The 18512-nt window shown below is 37.5% G+C and overlaps 1 protein-coding gene across 1 annotated transcript; it reads left to right on the top strand.

Annotated features, from left to right (window-relative positions):
- Positions 1-15153: 15153 nt before the first annotated feature.
- Positions 15154-17077, top strand: CXCL8 (C-X-C motif chemokine ligand 8). Its single transcript, NM_001032965.1, is given in 4 exon segments — positions 15154-15267; positions 16103-16238; positions 16510-16593; positions 17005-17077. Coding segments are annotated over 4 exon segments (306 nt in total). The 5' UTR covers positions 15154-15203; the 3' UTR covers positions 17027-17077.
- Positions 17078-18512: the final 1435 nt, after the last annotated feature.

The following is an 18512-nucleotide window of genomic DNA, read 5'->3' as shown; positions in this document are numbered from 1 at the left end:
ACAACTTTTTAGGTTTTCTGAAGTCCAGCACAGAGTTGAATAATGCTGAGAATGTTTCTTTTGGCTGAAACATAGAATCGTCCACTTTTTACTAGAATGGCAGGTTAGAACTCCTGAGTTTTAAGTGATTGGTTATTAAATTATTGCATATTCTTAGTAGAATATGCAACATTAGTAAGAAGTTAGAACTCAAGAAAATGTCACTGGACTTGTTCAAGGTAAATCTTATCCTCCTTATATTTTAGGAGGGATGGGGTAAAAGGTCTTGTTTTATCCCACACCTAATATTGTTTATAGGTAAGAATTAGCTGAAATGTGTCTTGCTTATGGCTGTTTATTTTGTTGTTGTTGTTTATTAAATATTTATAAGCCATCCATTAATTGTTGATCATCCATGGGGTACATCACTGAATGTTCACTTTTGAGTTCAGCTCCCTGCACATGTGTCCATGTACCATCATTGTGCCCCGTTGATCACGGTGTTAATAAAAGAAGAAAACAATCAGAATTGGATGGCCTCATAAAGGCTAGGTAATAATTCCAATGAAATTAGAGAAAAACATGTACTTAGGGAGCTATGCTCCTATGGCCTGCCTTCATTTTTTTCACTACCAGGAAGGAAAGGTAACTTCTAAGCCTAGCCAGTCCAAGCTTGCCTTAAAATATAAAATTTACTTCACAGGGTTCCTAAAAAATATGGAGCCACCATGAGTTCTTTTATTTTCTGTTACTATAGATTGTTAGCACTTGCAAATGAAATTACTAACATACAAATTATTGGCATATTTTAAAAGACTATCTTAATACCTAGAAGTTTAACATGTAAAACGAAACAAGAGCACTTTAGGGAAACTGCACGTTGCTCCCTGACTTCATGTGATTCTGGGAAGTTGAATGAACAATCGTTTTCCTGAATTTAGTAGATTTAGGTTTAGATTGGACATGTCATGTGTGTGAAAGCAGATGTGGTTAACAGGGTAGTGGATAGAACAGAATTCTTCCCAGAAAGAGTTTCCATTAGGTCATATTCAAAGGAACTTTTCTTCCCATGGTACCATATTTGCGTTGACACAAAATTCCACCTTTTTTCCTTCCTACTCTCTTCCAGAAAAACAAATAATTTTTATGTGAAGAAAATGTTTACCAAAATTCTAAGGTAACCTTACACAGATTCCTCTGTGTCATTTCATGGTTCCTAATGACAAAGTTAAGGAGAGAAGTTTCTGCAAAGGTGACTTATCTATAGACAAACAATGCCTTATTATTCTTATTCTTGAGGCATCTGTGAGGGAAAATTCAGTGAGGAAAGGGGATTCGAAGGGAGATTTTAAAAAATCTTTGGGAAATTCCACACGTGGTCAAGGGGCTCATACCCATGACTCCTGAGGCATGTCAGCCAAAGGCATTGCACAGGATTTTATACTGAGTCACCTCTCAGGAATCTGAGATCTGAATGGAGCCTGGAGAAGGAAGTTGGGTGTCCTTGGTCACAGTTACCACTTGCTTGTTGAGCCAGAGGACTTCCGGAAGAGTTCCTCTATTCAGGAGATTTTTTTACTATACTCACGAGGATTTTAGGATCCAATTCAGACCCTGTTACACAGAGGTCACTGTCCAGAAGACAGACACAAGAAATCACTTATGATACAGCACTTTGGACTAAAGCAGTGATTCTTAAGTTCTGGTGCCTGGACAAGCATCATCATCATCACTTGTGGACTAGTTAGAAAAGACAATTTTGGGGGCCTCCTTTTCCCTTCTGAAACAGACATGGTGGGAGTGGAGTCCAGTGAGCTGTGTTTCAGCAATGCTTCCAGGGGATTCTGACATACTGTAAAGTCTGAGAACCCACGGGGCTAGAAGGAAGCCTCCCGGCATGAGGACAGAGTTTTTCTGAAGGTCTTAAATAACACGGGAGTAGGTTGAGGACAAGGTTGAGAAGGTGATGGTGCCTAGACCTTTTAAAGGATTAGTAAGTTTCTTGAGAGAAAAAAAAAAAAGCCAGAAGAGGGAAGAAGAATGGAAAAGCTAAAGCTGAGGGTGAGAGGGAGGAAGATAGACCCAGAGAGGAGTCTGGAGAGGCCAGAAGGGGCCAAGTGGAGAGAGACTTTTATCAGGACCGGGAGTATAAACTGTATTCTGAAGACTATGGCACTGGGGTAAACGCTGAAGGCTAAAGCGTGGGAAAGACACACTCAGATTTGTAGAAAAGCTATAAAAATTTCAGATTTTAGAAAGCTCACTTGGCAGAAGTGAGGAAAAGTGCAGGGGAGGAAGCAGTTAGGAGATTTCTATGATGATCTCGGGCCAGGGAAAGCAGGACTCACCTAGCGCAGGGGTCTAGGAAGGGGAAGGGCCCCAAACAGAACAGTTGAGAAAAGGGAGTTGGTAGGACCTCATGTTATAATACATCACAGAAGCCAAAACTCATGAGATAGAATACTGACTGGCAGCAAATGCTGATGAGATTGGAAAGCGAGATAGGCAGAGAACCCAAAATTGTATGCACCATATAATACCAATGTAAAAATGTATGTACATGAATACACATGTAATACTGAAAGATGTACATTAAAATCTTTATCTCTGGGTAGTGAGATTACAGCCAATTTTTATTTCCTTCTTTATATTTTATTTTCCAAATTTACTACACTAAAAGAGAACTATATTATAATAAAGAACTGCAAGTGTGAAGGAGGGAGGGAGGGAGGGAAGGAGGGAGGGAGAAAGGAAGGAAGGAAGGAAGGAAGGAAGGAAGGGAGGGAGGGAGGGTCATATTTGAGAGCTGAATGGGATAATGTATGGGAAGTCAGAATGGTTCCATGAACAGAAATTACAATTCCTGCAGGAGCCTTTTAAAGTTAACCTGTCTTAAAAATTTCCTGCAAATCCAGCCTGACAGGCTGTGACAGGGAGCTAAAGTATTTGGTGGGTAGCAGGAGGGGCACTGGACATGCGAGGAGCCTGAGATGAGGCAGTCGGTAGGGAGGGACTGCCCACCGGTCTAGCCGCTCCTTTCACAAGAAGGGGATGTGTACGCAAGCAAGAAGGTCTTGTGAGTCTGACTTCTTGGAGGCTGTCGTGCGAAAGCCGTGCCGGTGACTGGCTTCCCTGACCCTGCCCTGCTCCAGTCTGGGCCTCACTGACTCTGAGTGTTCAGTGTTCTAGCTGTGGAAATGAGTTGATAATTTGCATAGGTTGGAACACAATTGTAATAAAGATGTACTCTTTGGTTACCTTGGTAGCTACTTATTTTTTCTTTCTTGTCCCATTTCCCTGCCATAGGAAATGATACACAGTTCTAAAAAACAATACACAAAAATAATGTAAGAAACCTATGGGGTAATAGGGTATGTTTGATCTAGTGGGGAGGGAAGTAGCTTCACTAGGTGATTATGGGAAGGTTTAGGATCGTGTTATTCATGAAGAGGAAACAAGCAGCTAGAATTCCAGGAAATCATCATAATAAAGAGTCCCAGGAAATCATCATAATAAAATAAAGGCTACTATCATTTATCACTATACTAAGCATTTCACAAATTTTGTTATTAATGCTCACGACAACTATTTCTATTTATGTTTTCGTTAAAGCCAGCATTTACACATGAGAGAAACTGGGACCTCAGACATTAAGTAACTGTAAGTGTCAGAGCCTCAGTTTGAACACAGACTTTTATTCGGTACTAAGAGTTCTGGAGGCAGATGATGATGACAGTTTCACAACAATGTGAATACTTAATATTACTGAACTACACATTCAAAAATGAATCAGATTATAAATTTTATGTTGCACATATTTCACTACAATTAAAAAAGAAAGTCTATACTTTGTATACCACATTGCTACATATTCCAGAGATATTTTGATGTTACTATTTTGTTAGGCCCCACATTAAAGAAATGCCTGCTTTCACTTAAAGGGAAAGAAAGCAGGGTCCTAATACCCTCCCTAAAGTGGCTCAAGGAGCCTTGACATAGGTTTCCTTTCTCTCTCCTTTTTTCCTCTCTCCACCTTTTAAAAAATTATTCTCCTTCTGTCCCTTCTAACATCCTTCTTTGACCTTTCCTCACCCTAAACAGATGGATAGACTGCCTTCCTCTCCAACACACACACACACACACACACACACATACACACACACACACACAGTCCACAGCCACAAGTGCCTCTGACCAGCCAGTGTTGCCAAGGCTGCACCTCAGTTCTCATGGTGTTCACAAACTGGGATTCAGATCAAGTCCTCTTAATCCTAACACTGAAAATGGAAGAAGAAACAGGTTTGTTTTAACCTGGGAGGCCTAATTTCTTTCTTTCTTTTTTTGTCTTCTTTTTTTTTGAGATGGAGTCTTACTCTGACATCCAGGCTAGAGTGCAGTGGTGCAATCTTGCTCACTGCAGCCTCTGGCTTCTGGGTTCAAGTGATTCTCCTGCCTCAGCCTCCTGAGTAGCTGTGATTACAGGTGCCTGCCACCATGCTCAGATAATTTTTGTATTTTTAGTAGAGATGGGATTTTGCCAAGTTGCCCAGGCTGGTCTCAATCTTCTGACCTCAGGTGATCCACCCATCTCGGACTCCCAAAGTGCTGGGATTATAGGTGTGAGCTACTGGGCCTTGCTGGGATTCCTAAGTTCCAATGAAGATGAAACTGGGAGGAGGAGGATGCCGAAAATGACAAGCTCCAACGTTTAAATCCAACAACACACACATACACATACACATATACAGAGGAAATGAGCAAGTGAACTGGTACCATTCCAGAGGAATGAGAAAAGCTGAGGAATAGAGGACAACGTGCTTGCCTAAGATCCTGGCTGCATTTCCTGAAACTCTCCTAGCCTTACCTCTCAGCAGTTCTGTGGATGGGAGTGTGACAGTGCTGCCTTCTGACCACAAGGTGGGGCTTATATTAGGATACACTGACTATCAGAAGGATGTCTGATTTGAGCATTTTCCATTTAGAAATCTTTCTATATTGTCAACTAGATATGATTAAAGGCTTACTACACATTACCTTACCAAGCTCCAAGATTCCAAAAACATCCAAGGTGGAATTTGTGCAGAGCTTCAGACCTGTACTTGGAACACTTACTTACCACAGAAAAGAGAAAAATGTGTCATTTTTCCTGAATTTCTTTTTCCCTCACCGTGGTATATTTATTAAGGTAGATGGTAGCTTGCTGTGTTGTAAGCTTCTACTACAGAGCCCTTGTGAAGGTCAAGGGGGACCTGAGTCATCTCCTTTCTTTTCTTATTCTTCTTTTTAAATAATATCAGTATTAGAAAGCAGAGAAGAAATGTCACAACAAAGTTAAACTTTTACAAATACATTAATTGTCTATATTTAATAGATTAACATGTTTAGATTGCACAAATATATTGCAATGTATTTATGGTATTAAAAGTATAAGCACTTCATAGTATATTAAGATTCTATGATCAGGACAGGATAAGATATAAAAGTTAAGTATTATGTGTCTTCTGTTTTCAGTCTTATCAATATATCTCTGTGACCGACAGCTTGACCTTATTTGTTAATAACACCGAAGATCAGCTTTAAGGGTTTTTGTGAATGTAAAGCCCTGGACAAATATTCTCCTCCCACCACACCCATTTGATAAACTGTTTACAAACCACAGATTTCATTGAGTAGATTTAATAGAGATGAGGTCACTGGGCATGTTTCACTCTTTTAAGCACAAAATTCAGACCCATGAGAAACTTTTCCTGATGCTCTTGCAACCTTGTTTACTAAGCTTAAAAGAGTTTTGTTAAATTAGTTTTCAAGACTTGGGCCACTGGGACGTGAATACTAAGTGGGCTGCCAGAGCTCTACCCAGACTGGCCTTCATTCTGCAGAGGGAAGAGGGCTCCGGTTTTGGGGCCAGAGACCTGGGTGCTGATTTAAATTCAGGTTTGGGCCCAGTTGCTTGCTTGCTATGTGTGTACAATTTTACCTCTCCAAGCCTGTTTTCTTAACCATAAAAATGGAGGTAATAGCACCAAACACATAAATTTGTGATAAGAATTAAATGAATTAACTTTTACAAAGAACCCAGTACAGGAACTGGAAGACCGGAAATATTACCTGCTTCCGTGCCTCCTTATTTTTTCCACCGCCAGCCATAGCCACTAGGTCACACAACTATGGGCCTAATTGAGGATCTCCACTCAGGATGTGGTCAGAAGAGCTCTATCAAGCAAGAGTTGCTCCACATTCAAATAATTCTGCAACTTTAGTTTAGTTGCTCCATCCTTCCGATTGCTCACACCTGAAGTCTTCATCATCTGTGACTTTTGTCTTTTTCTCATGTCTTATACCCAGTCCTTCAGAGTTTTGTGCAGTCTCTACCTTAAATTATCCAGAATCTGACCACTAGTCACCACGCTTGTCTAATGTAAACAATTATCATCTCTCTTCTGGATTTCCATCGTGCCCTCTAACAGGTCATCCTGCTTTGCTTCTCCTCCTCCTGCCATACTCCTTTTTACCCTAGCTGTCAGAGATGTCACTGATTTTCCAAAGACACTGCAATGGTTCTCCCCACAGAGTGAAAGCTGGAATCCTTCCTATGACCCACAAGTCCTATCTGGTGTGGCCACTTGCTATCTGTCCTCCTTTCCCATTCACCAGCTCTCCCTGCTCCAGCTACACTGGCCTCCTTACTGTTCTTCACACACACCAGGCATGCTCCCAACTGACTGTTAACTCTCACTGTCCCTTTGCCTGGAATGCTCGCCCACATAGTCAGAGCCGACTCCTATTTTTTCTATTTGTAGCTTGGCATCAATCTCTCAAGGAGGCTTCCTCTGACTGTCCAATGCTGCAGTCTGCTAACTCCTCACACACCTGACTCCCCTTATCCCTCCATCTGCTTTGTGTTTATTTTTCCATAGTATTTATTCACCTAAGGCACTTCCTAAGGGTAGGCATTTCTATTTGTGATATTCATTAACCTTTTCCAAGCACCTAGAAAAGTGTTTGGGATATAAAAAGTGTTCTGTAAATATCTTTTAAATGGATGAGTGACGGGAAAGTTAAGCCTCTCTACATATACTTTCAAGCAATATTCATTAAGTTTGATGTTTTTGCTTCAGAGCAAATCAGCTGGGTTTATTTCCTTCTTTCTTACTTTTTTTCTTCGTTATTTTTCCAACTCCAGCCACATTACTTGTTTCACAACAATGGGTCAAACAGTTGCAACTTGTCTGAGGGTCATGAGGAAATCAAGCAAGAGGAAACGGTGTCGGCAAGAGAAGAGCGCAGGAAGCGTTTCCTTCTGTTCTTGGGGGCAGGGAATAGGAGTCTGATGGTAATACACACCATCCCCATGGCCTCCAATTCCAGCTCCTTACTTCATTGAACCCATGCCCTTCTCCTCTTGGTGGATGAGAACTTTGCAAATGGCAATGTTTAGTTAACCACGTTGAAGGACAAGTACATATTCTCTTACAGTTTTGCTAAATCTGACGGTTGGGTAAGTGTCCTCTTCTGCTCAAGTAGGCAAGTTTCCCAGAGGAAGTTCTCCATTTCACATACCTTAGCTTACAGGATAATAAAACAGTCAGAGGAGCTGTATAGGCAAACCCCATCATTTTACAAATGAAAAACCTGAGGACTTGATAGGAAGGACTGGTCCTTCTACTGGGTTATGATGTCCCTCTCCCCTCACTGAATCAAGATTCTCTTCTCCAGCCTTCTAAATCTACTCTGGCAGGAGATGAGGGGAGAAAGAAGATAAATGTGCTCAAAGGAAAATCTGTAAGACTTACAGACACATGAGAGAAACCCTCTGAGACAGCACAGAATTCTGGACTCTTTGCTTAGGTTCTAATCCTAACTCTGTTTCCTACTTGCTGGATGACCTTCTGCAAGTTATTAAATACTTACCCCAAGTTTGTTTTCTCATCTTTTAAATGGGAATATTTAATACCAAAATATAGGGTTGTTGTGAATATTACAAAAATAAAACATGAAGTGCTCAGTAATAAGATTCTGTAAGTACAATTATTCTTGAGTGAGAACTTTGTATACCCATTGCTAAAGTCCAAGCAAGTCAAACCTAGAAAAGAAATGTGCAATTTTAAATTTTTCTCATTAACCTTGGCTTTCTAGCACCTGCTTCATTTATCTTTGAGTCTCTTAATGATGTGCTTTAATGGTCCTTTCTGGCTGGATGTGTTATTTCTTGCCTCCCTGCCCCACCCACCCTTCCCATTTTGCTTTTATATCCAGCTTTGTAGGAGATGGTGCCAGTCGTGTTTTCCAGGTCCACCTCCCACTCTTGGGGGAAAGGAAGTTCATAAAAAGTTCATCCAGTAAGTTTGGAGCAGACAGTTTTTCCTTTGTTTCAAAACTCCAATAACATCTGTGAGTGGTGATTTCTTCCTTCCTGGTTTGGGGACCTCATGGAGGGATTTAATCTAGACAAGTAAGGTGATGCAGTCAAAATACATCCTAAATGAGCTAGATGAGAGAATAAGCCACCTAAAAATGAAAAGGGCTCAAATCTGGAAATCAGATAATTTGGGGGCACCAGATTATACTGAAAGAGGTAAAGAAATTTTATGTCCTTATTTTGCTGTAAATTTAAGGAATGCTGAGAGATTGGCCCATATCTCAAAACTCATACACAATCTGAATTATTTTTTAAGTTTGTTTTCTTTTTATGTGAAATAATTATGTAGCTTTTCTTGAATTATATGTCTATTTGGGGGAAATGAATAAACTTATTGAAGAATTAAAATGTAACCCTTTTCTTCAGCTTCCTTTTGCCATTGACAGTGCTTTCCAGTAGATTTGTGAAGGAGACTGCCTCAGTTGAAAGTACTACTCAGTTTTGATCTTTTTCTAGATGGATTTGGGTATTACTTCTATAGATGACAAGAATATTAAAGGTCACTCATATCTTGACTTTGTATACCATGAGTGTTCTCCTCCTCCTCATTCTTCTCCTTATCCATCTCCACTTTTCTCCTTTGACAACTTCAAAAAACGTCTTCTGAATTCTGTCCTGGACATATCCAGAAAGAGCAAGGACCAGTCAGGAAATGCCATTTCTCTTTCAATTGACGTGACTTAAAGATAGTATACATAGGATTAGCTCATTATTGTCAAATGTAATAACTCCAACTTACCCTTTACCGATTTTAGCCCTTAGGGGTTTGTAAGGGAGTTCAGTAAACTCCCTGAAACTTTATGCACAGCATTCATCCTTGGGGCTGAGCAGAAGGTATAAAACTTTCCTTATATTTTCAAAGACTTAAATGGTTAAAATAAGAAAGGTTAAGAACCACTGAGATAATACTTAAAATGGAAGTTAAATTGTTTAGTCTTAGCACAGTCAAGGTTAATTAGACAAAACTTATAGAACACCATTTATATTCACTCCCTGGCCTCCAGAAACAGTGTGTGGTCCCCTGGACTCTCCATAGTTCTGTAAAATGCAGGTGATGGGAAAGAGGAAGCAGCAGAGCCCCTCCCCAGTGGTGGACTTCAGTTGCCAGGACTTCCTGCATGCTGCTCACCATCCTTTATGCTACTATATCCTAACCTGTTATTTCTTACCCTTGCCTTCAAGAAGCCTGGAAGAGATCAGATGGTTAATTCACCAGTAGAATGAAACTACTATTTGGCTGCACTGTTTACCGCTTTATCTATTCACCACTGCTAAATTAGAGCACTAACTAAAACTGTATTTTCCATGCTAAGTTCTTCCCTGTTCATGGAAAGAAAATAATTGTCCCCAAGGGAGAACAAAAACAAAGATAAGCGTTTTTGTTTTCTTTCGTTGACTTTGTTCTTGTTTGGATAGGTTGCAACAACTGGGAAATTTCTGCTTTTGTTCAAGAAATGTTTGTAGAACACTTGTTACATTCAGGCACTAATCTGGAAGCTGGAACACAGTTTACATAAAGCAGCTATAGTCTCTGATTTTGTGGAATTTCCAGTCAAGTGGATGAGACAAATAGCAATAAACAGTTACACAAATGGGTGGAGAGCTCGTCATTTCAATGGAATCCATCAATGTGGAATGTGTATGTGGGTTAAACTTTGTCTTAAATACTTCAGTCACCCCTAAGGCCAAAGTGAGGAGAAAGATGAAGTTAAGGTGAAGCTCATGTTATGAAACAAAAACTTTAAAAATCAAAGTTTTAAGAGAGTTGTGAGAAACAAAATATAGAAATTGCAGCATAATAACTGTTTTTTTTTTTTTTTTACCTAAGCCACTTTCTTCAAGTTGCTAAGAGATTTACCTCAACTGAGCTTTTAAAATTTTTACATCTATTTATAAAAATAATAAATCAAAATAATAAATAAACTTTTGAGAAAATAAGAAAAATATCACTACATATCACTGCAGAATCATAACCACCATGAAAACTTTCTTTTTTTCGCGTAGTCATTTGACTTATTGCCTGGTGTGAGTCTTGTTTACCACAAGACACAATTAAATGCATGCATCAGTTCAGTCATTTCTAACATAGCAACTTCCCTTTTTGCCAAGTGATCTCATTTCCTATCTTTTTGGAAAGAAATCCTAGTAACACGTAACGTGATCACTGTCATGTCAAAGATACCTTTTTTGTTTTTTTGTAAATATTGGAGAAAATAATGCCTAAATGTTTTAGAATAAATCTAATTAAGAAATTAGGTCTATATATAATTTTGTTTTACTTTTTTTTTTTTTGCAACAGGCTCTCTGTCGCCCAGGCTGGAGTACTGTAGCATGATAACAGCTCCCTGCAGCCTCAACCTCCCTGGCTCAAGTGATCTTCCCACCTCAGCCTCCTGAGTAGCTGGGACTACAGGCATGCACCACCATGCCCGGCTAATATTTGCATATTTTTGTAGAGACAGAGTTTCATCATGTTGCCCAGACTGCTAGAACTCCTGGGCTCAAGTGCTCCACCTGAATTGGCCTTCCAAACTGCTGGGATAACAGGCATGAGCCACCACAGCAAGTCCTTTATTTTTTATTTTTATTTTTTTTTAGTAAATTTAACAAAGAAAATAAATGGCTACACATAAATATTTGCATTTGATTTTTTTTTTCATATTGAAGATCAGCTGATCTTAGATTTTCTAAGTCCCTAATAAATGCCTATTTATACAACTGGTGTCTTCCCCTAAACCTAAACTTCAAATTTCAAACTCCAAACTCCACAGATTTGGATAGTATTAGAAATGGCATTCATATTAATGGTTATAGTACTTTTTTTTACATGCTAATGTGAATGGAATTATTAGGCATTAAAAAAGAAAGCTTATATAGTGGAAGAAAATAAAGCATCTAGACATAAGCTTTAAGAGATCTATTGTGTTAATACAGCTTTACTTTTTGAGTGGTAAGCTTTTAAAAAGAAATGTGGTGCTCTAACTCGAGGAAAAGATAAGGGTGACTGAAGTGATAGTCTAGAGGAAAAAGATGCAGACATTTATTGAGTACCTCCAATGTGCCAGGTGCTAGTCAGAGCATTTTCATTATGTTTCCTCATTTAATTCTCATGGTGATCTTTTGGAACTGTGTTATTATCATTTTATAGATGAAGTAACTGAAACACAGTCAGATTAAAGAACTGCCTATGATTGTTTGGCTAATAATAAGCGGAGGGGTGAGGCTTGAAGGCAGGTTTGTCTTATTCCAACACCCATGCATACCCTTAAATTTAAGTTATTCTGACTTGATGTTGCTCAAATCCAATGTGTTCAGCTGTTTGCCTCTCTAATTAGCAAGATTTTTTTTTTTTTTAAGGTAGGACACTTTTAGCAACATGAACCAACTTTGCCCAGTATTGTTACAAACTGTTAACTGGAGACATTTGAATTTGGAGATGAAACTGATATGGTCTTGGGGTACTGGAGAAGATCAAGTTATCACATAAAGTACAGAGCTAAGAACATGTTTTAAATCTTTCCACTAACTCTGAGTTTTACTGACTAAAATTTTAGTGGACAGTATGTTTATGACTCTTAGCATTAACAACATCATAAGTCAAACTCACTAATATATGCTAAGCATTCTGTTTATGATTCTTTTAACCTAGAGGATTGCTGAGCTGGGACTAATTTCCTCAAAGGGAAAAAAAAAACCCAGGTGAGAGCTGAGACTGCTCCTGAGACTGAGAAGGCAGCTCTGAAGGGATCTCAGATTTTAGCAGCAGGAGTTGAACCATGGGCATAGAATCAGCTTGCCCAAGATCTCCTGATTAATAAACCACGGAACAAGATTTAAAACCAAGTTCATTTCACTTCAAAGCTCACACCACATTTTTCCCACCACATTTTGCTTGTTATACGAATACAACTTTGTTCAGGCTTACAAAAAAGTCCTGGGAGGGGATTTAGAAGATTTTGCATAGCCAAACACTGAGTTTCATGGAGTTTGATGGAAGAAGAGTTATGTATTAGTACGGGAAAAGTAGAGGCCATCTTTGTTGTTCTTTCTTGAGCTCTTCCCTTTCTTGGGTGATAGACTTCATCAACGTCTGATGAGGATCTCTAGGGGCTATTCTCTGCTTATCAAATGATTCTTATGACTCAGGAGCCAAATGGGATGTAAATAAACAGTATTTATGTCTAGCGTGGCACTTTAGTTAAACTTTGTACCCCACTTTGCTCTATTTTAAAGCAGAATATCCTTAAAAAGGATACTTAGGCCTGCTTTTTTTTTTTTTTTTCCCACCAAAGCCCATTTAGTCCTTCTACTCATTATACAAGGACTCAAATGGTTATCTTTACAGAAGTGAGACAAGATAGAATCAATGCTCCTGTAATCACTTCGTCTTTGTCCATTCCCACTTCTGGTGGAGAGGGTCCTAGGACATAATGCACCGAAGGTTACATTGTGAGAGATAAACAACATTTGCAAAAGAGGTCTTTTTGCCTTGGAAAGGCTTCATTCTTTTAAAAAAATGTAAGCATCAAGGTTAAGTAGAACTCATTAGCTCAACCTTTAAGGATGATACCAGGATAAAGTTGGGCCCATGTGAAGAGAATGAGAGGGAGATATAGTGACATGAAAATAAGGAGGAAAAGGAGGTGCCTATGTAAGTAAGGCTCACCACAAATACAAAGGCAACCTTTAGGGAAAAGGAAAGAAGTCTTTGCACATCCTTAGAACTCTGAATGTCTTAGTGATGCTGTATGAGTGAGTCTTAATGATAGTGAACTGAATCAGTCACGCCAGGTTATGTCCATATGAGAATGTGTCTTTGCTCAACATGCCAACATCACTGAAGCAAAGAAACTTGGAGTTTTCTTTAAGATATAGGTCTTTTTCACATATCCGGCCCAAGCTTTCTCTTCTTGTCACTTCAAACACTCTGTTCCGTATGCTAAATAGTTTGAGGAACCCAAATGGGCCATGTTCGCCTACATTTCATTGTCCTGTACTTCTTGTCCTGTACTAGCAAAGAAGTCCCATTGGTCTTTCTTCTCCTCATTAACAATATAGGTAACACTTTTGAAGTTGTTTCTTCAGAAAACCTTCATTCATCAAAACTACCTCAAAGGTCATGTTTGTTTGATTCTAGAACTTCCTGTAATTACCTGTATTGTAACACTCATCACTATATATTACTTACTTGTGTAACTAATTGCCCATATTCTGCACTAGACAACAGACTCCCTTGAGTCAGGTACTATATCTATTTACATAGCATTCACAATAAGTGAATCTCCTACAATAAGTGACATTAGCAGATACACAACACATATTAAATGAATAATGAAGTTTCTGAAATACTAGAGTTAAAAACTATAGGAGCTACATTATATAGAATAAACATTTACTTTGCTATAGAATGTAATGTAACCCAGGCACTACTTTATCATCAAGCCTTAGGTTGGTTGGAGAAAGATAACAAAAAGAAACATGATTGTGCAGAAACAGACAAACCTTTGTGGAAGGCATTTGAAAATGGCATTTCCCCTCCACAGTGTGTTCACAGTGTGGGCATATTCACTGCTCTGTCGTACTTTCTGAAAATAAAGAACCGTTACATCAAGGTGAATTATTTATAAATCGCGTACTTGCCCAGAAGGGAACAGACTTTTATTATCATAAGGACCCTTCCTTGGTGCTCTTTATCGACAGAATCCAAGACCTTTCTTGAAAGGACACTAGGACATAAAGCCACCTTTTAATGACTCATTGAAATTTCTCACTCCATCCGTTTCGCTAGTGATCATGGGTCCTCAGAGGTCAGTCTTGGTGTCCTTGGATAAAGAGCATGAAGCAAGGGTGGCTGAACCAGAGTTTGAACCCAGATGCTCTTTCCACTAAGCATACACCTTTCCATTAGATACACCTCTTTCCCACCCCAACCAAACAGCTCCAGTGCACTGCTTCCCAGACCATAAACATACTTGTCTATTCTGCTATATAGTCAGTCCTTATATTGCTTTTTTCTTCTGATAGACCAAACTCTTTAAGAACAAGTACTTAGTCTTATCTATTTCTAGATCCCCCACATTACTCAGAAAGTTACTCCATAAATGTTTGTAGAACTGATTTCTATGTGAAGCAGGTGTGCCCCATCACTCTGTTAACATACAGTAGAAAACTAAATCTTTTGAAAAGTTGTAATATGCCACCTAAGAACAGTAACAGTTCCTAGCAACTCTCTAACATGCTTAGAAAATGATTTATTATAAATTATCTCCCCCATAAAATGATTGGCTGGCTTATCTTCACCGTCATGATAGCATCTGTAATTTACTGAATAAAAAAAATTATGCCATTAAAAGAAAACCATCCATGATCTTGTTCTAACACCTGCCACTCTAGTATTATATCTGTCACATGGTACTATGATAAAGTTATCTAGAAATGAAAAAGGATACAATTGATAATTCATCAAATTGTGGAGCTTCAGTATTTAAAAAGATGTATGTTAAAATTAAATTATTTTAAAGACCAAAGAAAACTTTCATCATACTGAGTACTTGATAAGGAACAAATAGGAAGTGTGATGACTCAGGTTTGCCCTGAGGGGATGGGCCATCAGTTGCAAATTGTGGAATTTCCTCTGACATAATGAAAAGATGAGGATGCATAAGTTCTCTAGTGGGGAGATGATATAAAAAGCCACCAGAGCACTCCATAAGGCACAAACTTTCAGAGACAGCAGAGCACACAAGCTTCTAGGACAAGAGCCAGGAACAAACCACCGGAAGGAACCATCTCGCTCTGTGTAAACATGACTTCCAAGCTGGCGGTGGCTCTCTTGGCAGCCTTCCTGCTTTCTGCAGCTCTGTGTGAAGGTAAGCACATCTTTCTGACCTACAGAGTTTTCCTATGTCTAAATGTGATCCTCAGATAGCAAAGCTAGTCTTGATGCTTTGATAACAAGTATCCTTTTTATTCAGAAACAGAATATAATCTTAGCAGTCAATTAATGTTAAATTGAAGATTTAAAAAAACTATATCTATATAACTCTTAGGAAAGTATAAAGTTTGATCAATATAAACATTCTGCTTTTATAATTTATACCATGTAGCATGCATATATTTAACATAAATAAATAATTTACAGTATATCCTATTGAGAACCATGGATACTTATATTATGTATTAATATTGAGTTCAGCAAGGTAACTCAGACAATTCTACTCCATGTAGTATTTCATTGACAAGCCTCAAACTTGTCATTAACTCCTGTCTGGTTTAAAGATACCCTGATTATAGACCAGGTCCATACAACTTATTTATGTATTTCTGTTAATTCTTTCTGAAGGCAATTTCTATGTTGGAGAGTCTTAGCTTGCCTACTAGAAATAACACTGTGGTATCACAGAAGATTATGCAATATTGACCAGACAAAAATACCATGAAGATGTTGATATTGTACAAAAAGAACTCTAACTCTTTATACAGAAAGTCGTTCAATGTTGTCAGTTATGACTGTTTTTAAAAACAAAGAACTAATTGAGGTCAAGGGGTAGGAGAATATCTGGCTTTCAATGTCAGGAATGAGTTTACTAGAAATATGATGCTTTCTACAGTCTCCAAATAATCATATTGGAATTAGAAAGGAAGTAGCTGGCAGAGCTGTGCCTGTTGATAAAATCAATCCTTAATCACTTTTTCCCCCAACAGGTGCAGTTTTGCCAAGGAGTGCTAAAGAACTTAGATGTGAGTGCATAAAGACGTACTCCAAACCTTTCCACCCCAAATTTATCAAAGAACTGAGAGTGATTGAGAGTGGACCACACTGTGCCAATACAGAAATTATGTAAGTACTTTAAAAAAGATTAGATATTTTGTTTTAGCAAACTTATAATTAAGGAATGTGGAAATACTTAGGAAAGTTCTAGGTGTTAGGATTACAGTAGTAAGTGAAACAAAACAAAATAAAAATATTTGTCTACACGGCATTTAAATATGGTAGCTTCTACAACTACTATAAATGTTATTTTGGACTTAGACTTTATGCCTGACTTAAGGAATCATGATTTGAATGGAAAAATTAAATATTAATCTGAACCATTTCTCTCTTATTTCAGTGTAAAACTTTCCGATGGAAGAGAGCTCTGTCTGGACCCCAAGGAACCATGGGTGCAGAGGGTTGTGGAGAAGTTTGTGAAGAGGTAAGTTATATATTTTTTAATTTAAATTCTTCATTTATCCTGAGACATATAGTCCAAAGTCAGCCTATAAATTTCTTTCTGCTGCTAAAAATCTTCATTAGGTATCTGCCTTTTTGGTTAAAATAAAATAACATCAATCGTGAGTTTCTTGTGCTCATGACCGGAAAGACCATATATAGTTTGCCCAGGAAATTCTGGGTTTAAACTTGTGTCCTATACTCTTAGTAAAGTTCCTTGTCACTCCCAGTAGTGTCCTATTTTAGAGGATAAATTCTCTGATCTCCCTATTTATAGTTGAGAATATAGAGCATTTCTAACACATGAATGTCAAAGACTATATTGAGTTTTCAAGAACCCTACTTTCCTTCTTATTAAACATAGTCCATCTTTAAATTTTTAATTTTATTTTAGGGCTGAGAATCAAAATCCATAAAAAAACAATATATTCTCCATGGTATCCAAGAATTCCTCAGTGAAGATGCCAAAGAAACTTCAAGCAAATCTACTTCAACACTTCATGTATTGTGTGGGTCTGTTGTAGGGTTGCCAGATAAAATACAAGATGCCTGGTTAAATTTGAATTTCAGTAAACAATGAATAGGTTTACATTGTACCATGCAATATCTGGAACATACTTATATGTAAAATAATATTTATTTGAATCTACAGCAAACAACAAATAATTTTTAAATATAAGAATTTTCCTAGATATTGCACGGGAGAATATACAAATAGCAAAATTGAGGTCAAGGGCCAACAGAATATCTGACCTTTAATTTCAGGAATTGAATGGGTTTGCTAGAATGTGATATTTGAAGCATCACATGCAGATGATGGGACAATAAATTTTGCCATAAAGTCAAATTTAGCTGGAAATCCTGGATTTTTTTCTGTTAAATCTGGCAACCCTAGTCTGCTAGCCAGGATCCATAAATCCTTGTTCCACTGTGCCTTAGTTTCTCCTTTATTTCTAAGTGGAAAAAGTATTAGCCACCATCTTACCTCACAGGGATGTTGTGAGGACATGTGGAAGCACTTTAAGTTTTTTCATTGTAATATAAATTATTTTCAAGTGTAACTTATTTACCTATTTATTATTTATGTATTTATTTAAGCATCAAATATTTGTGCAAGAATTTGGAAAAATAGAAGATGAAGAATCATTGATTGAATAGTTATAAAGATGTTATAGTAAATTTATTTTATTTTAGATATTAAATGACATTTTATTAGATAAATTTTGATCAGAGTTTTCAGATTAAACAAACAATTGGACATCCAGTTAAATTTTCATTTCAGATAAACAACAAATAATTTTTTAGTATAAGTACATTATTATTTATCTGAAATTTTAATTGAACTATCAATACTAGTTTGATACTCCCGGTCTTGTCATTGCCAACTATGTTATGCAGTGCTGTGCTGAATTACGGAATAATGAGTTAGAACTATTAAAACAGCCAAAACTCCACAGTCAATATTAGTAATTTCTTCCTGGTTGAACTTATTTATTATGTACAAATAGATTCTTATAATATTATTTAAATGATTGCACTTTTTAATACAAGGCTTTATATTTTTAACTTTAAGATGTTTTTTGTGTTCCCCAAATTTTTTCTACTGTTTCTGATTGTACGGAAATATAAATGTAAATATGAAACATTTAAAATATAATTTGTTGTCAAAGTAATCAAGTGTTTGTCTTTTTTTAGTTTTAGCTTATTGGGCTTATTGCGATTCTCTTTGTTTGTATTTAAAATTATACTTTGATTTAGAAAATATAAATGCTTCCCCTTAGCATTTTGTTTACTCTATGGAAAATTACAAACTTTTATTTTTAGAAAACAGAACTCCTTTCCAGAAATGGGTTACAAACAGTAGTGTCCTCACAGAATGTTGGAAATGTTTTCAACTTCCCA

Source organism: Macaca mulatta, chromosome 5, assembly GCF_049350105.2.
Source record: "Macaca mulatta isolate MMU2019108-1 chromosome 5, T2T-MMU8v2.0, whole genome shotgun sequence".
Taxonomy (NCBI): Eukaryota; Metazoa; Chordata; class Mammalia; order Primates; family Cercopithecidae; genus Macaca; species Macaca mulatta.
The sequence above is the reverse complement of the archived record's forward strand: the minus strand, read 5'-3'. Positions and strand labels throughout refer to the sequence as shown.